The following is a 6,000-nucleotide window of genomic DNA, read 5'->3' on the forward strand; positions in this document are numbered from 1 at the left end:
AGTGACCAAGAGGGTACACCTTGCCGAAACCGGTTTGGCTCAGTGGATAGAGCGTCGGCCTGCGGACTGAGGGGTCCCGGGTTCGAGTCCGGTCAAGGGCATGTACCTTGGTTGCGGGCGCATCCCCAGTGGGGGATGTGCGGGAGGCAGCTGATCGATGTTTCTCTCTCATCAATGTTTCTGACTCTCTGTCTCTCTCCCTTCCTCTCTGTAAAAAATCAATAAAATATATTTAAAAAAAAAAAAAAAAAAGAGGGTACACCTGGAGTGACGCAGAACTCCTGTTACATAGTTGGGCTCATCTCTTCACCTCTTCATACTTCAGGTTCCACCTCGCTATCAGGCCTGAATGGGATCATCTAGTCAGTGCCTAGCACATGAGCCAGTAACACTGAGACATCAAGGGTCAGTCTCACGCTACTCCTCCCTAGGCACACTGTCCTCCTCACTGCCCCTCAAATGTGTCAGGCCACCCTGCACCCATCAACACTTGCTATTCTTTTTGTCTGGAATGCTCTCTACTGCTAACTACACAGCTCCCTCCCTCCCTCCCTCCCTTCAGGTCTCTGGCCAAATGTCACCTTCTCAGTGGGGCCTCCTGACCACCCTAGTTATAACTGGGCATTCCTAGCCCCCATTCCTGTCTTATGTTTATAGCCAGCACATTACATCATTAACCTTAAAAATATTTGTCACCTGTCTGTTCCTGCTAGAATGTACCCTCCATGAGCAAGATCCTACCTTTACTTAGGCAAATGCCCCAATGAAGACAGGTACTGTCTTTGCCCTCCTTAGCTGGTAAGTGATATAAATGGAGTAAGAAGAGCAACTGAAGTCTAGGGAGGGTTGGAAAAAGCATAGATAATGCCCATCATTCTTTAGTCTCTCCAGGAGATCCTGAGAGCAAGCATCCACCGGAGCAGGGGTCCTCAAACTACGGCCCGCGGGCCACATGCAAATACAAATATTCTATTTGTTCCCATTTTGGTTTTTTACTTCAAAATAAGATATGTGCAGTGTGCATAGGAATTTGTTCATAGTTTTTTTTTAAACCATAGTCCGGCCCTCCAACGGTCTGAGGGACAGTGAACTGGCCCCCTGTTTAAAAAGTTTGAGGACCCCTGCACTGGAGCTAAAAGGATATTGGTTAATCACTTTATCAGGTTAAAACCCTCCCGGGGCTTACCGTTGCTTTTCAGATTAAGACCAAACTGCCTACACCAGGGCTCCAACCAGCACCACCTTCCCCTCCCACCCCCAAGGGACCTCTATCCCCCCTGGACTCCACATTTCAGCCACAGTGGACTTTCCCAAGGCCAACAGTCAGCAACAAGTCCCATCCCACCACAGGGCATTTGCACCTCTGCCTGGAATATACACCTCCCTTCTGTCAGATCTCAAACCTACACCACTTCCTCCGGTGAACGGGCCTCCATGCCTCAGACAAGGGCAACCTGCCACCCCTGTCTTAGCGCTCGATGCCTCTCATACTTGGCACTTAACGTCGTGTTTTGAGTGTACGCTTTTATGATTGATATCTATCTTTCCTACCACATTTTAAAAATATATATATTTTTTATTGGTTTCAGAGAGGAAGGGAGAGGGAGAGAGAGACAGAAACATCAATGATGAGAGAGAATCATTGACCAGCTGCCTCCGGCAGGCCCCACACTGGGGATTGAGCCCGAAACCTGACCCTTCGGTCCCCAGGCCGACGCTCTATCCACTGAGCCAAACCAGCCAGGGCTTCCTACCACGATTAGACTGTAAGCTCTAGGAGGGCTGGGGGCCCTGCTCATCATTTTGTCACCAGCACCCAGAGCGCCGGATTAACAATTGCTGAATGAATGAAGACATGACTACTATACCAGAAACTGAAAACTCAAAGCTGTTTGACTCAGTACAGAAGGGGGGGGTGTTAAGGGCCCGAGCTCCAGCTCAGAGAAGGGGCCACAGGCCCCTTTTCTGGGCGCTCTCTTTCGGGGCCGGTGGCAATCCACCCCTCAAACTTGCAGCTACCTTCTCCATCCTAGGGGGCCGGACCGAGCCACGTGGCCCGGCACGTAGGAAACTTGAAAACGCCGCTACCAGGAAGGGAGGGTGGAAGTACGCGACGCGGGAATCACAGAGCCCTGCGTGTGGATCCCAGGTCCGGGCCCGCCCACTGCACGCGATGGGGAAACCGCAGGGACTGGGAACCGCAGGGAGGCCGGAGGCGGCGGAGCCTGGTACCCCTGGTCGCGTCCTCGAGCACCGGGGGGCCTGGCCGTGGGCACCCGCCAGGGGAAGGGGCGTGGGGGGCGGCCCTGCAGATCTCACACGCGGCCCTCGCACACGGCCCAGCACTCGCTTACCTGGCAGCTCTGCTCCTTCACTTCCCGCGCCGCGCGCACAAAGCCTGCCTGCAGCAGGTGCTGGTAGATCAGGGGAAGCAGCTCCCGCCGCTTCCTGGCCTCGGCCATGCCCGCGACCTGCCACCGGTTGGCTCACCTGCACGCCCCCCTCAATCCCCACCCGCCACTTCCCTCGTGCCCTTAGACCTCCCGCACCCCACTTCCGGCTCCTTGTTAGCCGGGCCGCGCGGCACGCCGGGAATTGTAGTCTTATCTCCCGGAGTGGCCCGCCTGGTCCCAGCGGGGAGAAGGGGTGGAGGCTGAGACCGCCCATTGGCTGGGAGGGGGCGTGGTTATACCTGAACCCGCCCCCTGCGCCAGCCAGGATAAGTATGACTCCCTCTTAAGTCTTTCAGTCTTGTCTCTTGAAGGAGTTCGTCTTCCACCTGGGCTCCCTGAGTAATGCGATTGGGTTTATTCATCTCTGAACATCCTAATCTGAATGTTTTCTAGACTCGAATTTCCAGTTACAAACTCAGTTATTCACATCACACTTTTTAGGACCCGTGAACTAGAAACCTGTGGATGAAAAAGGGCCAATATTAAACCTGAGAGGCTCAGGAGAGATCTACATGGTGGGCCTTACAAGCTCAGAGACAGAAAGTAGCCTGAAATTAAAACTTCCTAACTAAAATTGAGTCATGGTGGGTAGTCACGTCCTAGGCCTTCCTTGACAAAGGTCAACCTTTACCTTCATTGCGCTGTCTGTTGTCTTTTTCTGCACCTATGATAACATATTTTTGGAATATCAAAGTAATTTCCTTTTTTTCTGAACCCCTCAAAGTACAACTACCGTCCCAGAGCAGAGACCACAAATCCCCATTGTTATTATCATGATTGATGTTAACTGTTAGCTATCCTATACCCACCAAAGGAAAAGAAGTGTGTGTCTATTCATTTTTTAAAACATGTTTTTATTGATTTTTAGAGAGAGAGGAAAGGAGAGCTTCCATGACAGAGAAACATCAACATTGATCGACTGCCTCCTGCATGTCCCCTGCTGGGGATGGAGCACACAACCTGGGCATGTGTCCTGGCCAGAATTGGTGTATGCTCAACCACTGAGCAACACCAGCAGGCAATTCATTTTACTTTTTATACAATCTCATAGATTCCCCCTGCCCTGCTTTGCTTTCTCCTGCCTCCCTAACCTATCACTAATGGATTTTATGTAACCCCTTTACACCTCCTCCTTTGATGGTAATGTATAAAATAAGATGCAAAACTGCCATTCTCTGGCACATTTTCTCAATCCATTGAGATTTTGTTTCCCAACAATTGTCAGTTAGGCTCAAATAAATTCATAAAATTTCTTACAGGTTTGGATGGTTCTTATACTGGCAAACTATTTGTCCTTATCATTCATTCACTGAGCAAATAGTTACTGAGCACCGTATCTTGATTAGCATGGGCTAGTAGGATGAGGGGGTAGATAAAAAGACCAATAAGGCATGGCAGCTGCCCACAAAACTCACAGGGACGAGAGACATGGTAACCAAGCAACTATGATTCAATTCCTTATGTGCATTGTTGGGGACAGGCAGAGCCTGTGGGAGCAGGGATGAGGGGCACCCAAAGAGACATCTAAGCTGAAGCTTAAAGATGGAGTAGGGATTTCTAGATGCAGAGGAAAGGCCTGGCATCCTAGGCAGAAGCACTACCTGAGTAAAGACAGGAAAAGCCTTAGGCTGGTATAGGTTGGTAAACCCAAGCATAGAACTCAGTCCATGCTGCTGGGCTGTAGGGTTGGGGGTGGGGGTAGGAAGAGGGAACACACGAGGACACACGAGAATGAAGAAGTAGACAGTGCCTACAGCCCCCCTTCACCCACCAGCAGAGTTTGCACTTCAAAAACAATAGGTCGTCTCTCACTGGTGTTATTCAGGAGGGCGGCCTGCATTTGTGTTTTTAAAAGATTGCTATGACCCAAGTGTGGAGGATGGATTCGCAGAGATAAAAACTAGAGGCTGTGGGGTTGTTGAGAGGAAGTTGAGCGGAAGTTGGCGGGGACAGGATGAGCTAGGCTGGGGACTATTTGAATGAGCTGTTTTATAACTTCGTGGACCTGTTAAGAATCTGAAGACAGCACGACAGTCTTTGCTCTAGAAAACGTTGAATGTGTACAGACACTTAACATTTCCCATCAAATATCAGGACATAGATAAGCACATACTGAACCTCCTAGGAATGCACCAGGAAGAAAGGGGGAGGGGAGGGACAGGACCATGTGACTGACGGAGTGCAGTGAAGGGGGAAGAGCGAAGAGACTGATCTACAAATAGCTAGTTAGCTAATGTTTACTGAGCACCCACTATTGAGGATGAAATGGTCTCTATCCCAATAGAGCTTACAGTCTAATGGGGGAGACACACGCTAAACAAATAGTTATGCCAACTCATTGCTAGAATAAGTGCAGAAAGGAAAAGGACAGTGTTTTCTACCCTGGAGTCACACTGCCCCCGGTTCAAATTCTGGCTTTGCCTCCTTTTAATGATGTGACCTTGGTAAGTTACATAACTTCTCTGTGCCTCAGTTTCTTCATCCGAAAAATAATTATAATTTCTACCTCGTAAGGTCATCATGAGGAGTAAATGAGTTCTCGGGGGAAATGCTCAGAGAGCTGCTAACAGCAGTGCTGTGTGTATGTGTCTGTTAGCCATTACTGTGAAAACGTCCAACAGGAAGGAGGGATCTATCTTTTCTTGGGTGTTAGGGAAGGAGTCTCTGAGAAAGTGGTGTTTGTGAGGAAAGCTTAACCATGTGTAGGGGAGGATAGGGGGAGAATCCTGGGGGGAGAAGCTGTGCAAAGGGCCTGAGGCAGAAGGTACAGCTGAGAGAAGAGGTAGTCAAGTCCTTTGTAGCAGGGCCCCGAGGGACAGCAGAGGGACTGGGGAGTATAGAAGGTGGGCGGAGGATAGATTCCACATTAAGGACCTTCTTTCCATCCTACGAGTGACTGGAAGCTACTGACAGAATAGCCTGAGAGTGACAGGAGGACATTTGAGTGTTAACGTGACCTGTGTGAATGCCCAGGGGAGAGGGGAGTAGTGTATAGTATGTATGAGTAAATGCAGGAAAACAAGTTAGGGTTAGGAGTGCAGGCAGGCATCCAGAGAGAATGGAGGGGGTGCTGGTGACAGTGGAGTTGGGGAGCTGTGGAAGCTTCCAGAGTTATTGGGTAATAAAATCATCACAGAGATGTGTTGAAAAGGAAGTACTAGAATGGACTCAGAGGTCTCTGTGCAAACAGGCACACAGTGACTTTCACAGACACAGGGGAACCCGGAGAGGACTGGGATGGGGGAATGGGGGAATGAGCGAGGAGGGGAAGGCTGGGGAGGGGACATGAAAGTGAAAGTTCCACGTTAGACATGTTGAGACGGAAATGCAGATGTTGAGTAAGCACTTGGAAGCCTGGGTTTGACTCACATGGAGATGGGAGTGGTCTGTAGAGACATGATCAATGAGACTGTGGATGAGGGCAGGATTGCCCAGGGAGAGAGAGCATGAAGAGAGAAGAGGAGTGGCTCAGGATGGAACTCCAAGGCACACCCACAGCTTAGGGCTGCATAAAGACTGATATGTCTGCGAAGGAGGAGGAGGAGGG

General features: G+C 50.1%; 1 protein-coding gene across 11 annotated transcripts in view; it reads right to left on the reverse strand.

Annotated features, from left to right (window-relative positions):
• TCOF1 (treacle ribosome biogenesis factor 1) overlaps window positions 1-2,507 on the reverse strand; it is a 30,876-nt gene extending 28,369 nt beyond the window's left edge. For all 11 annotated transcript variants that reach the window (XM_014446818.2, XM_023745743.1, XM_014446817.2 and 8 more), the window contains exon 1: window positions 2,355-2,507. In XM_014446818.2, the coding sequence (XP_014302304.1) occupies window positions 2,355-2,462 (108 nt within the window). In that variant the 5' untranslated portion in view covers window positions 2,463-2,507. The remainder of the gene's footprint in view (window positions 1-2,354) is intronic.
• Between the last annotated feature and the right edge of the window lie 3,493 nt (window positions 2,508-6,000).

Source organism: Myotis lucifugus, unplaced genomic scaffold (assembly GCF_000147115.1).
Source record: "Myotis lucifugus unplaced genomic scaffold, Myoluc2.0 scaffold_576, whole genome shotgun sequence".
NCBI classification, from domain to species: domain Eukaryota; kingdom Metazoa; phylum Chordata; class Mammalia; order Chiroptera; family Vespertilionidae; genus Myotis; species Myotis lucifugus.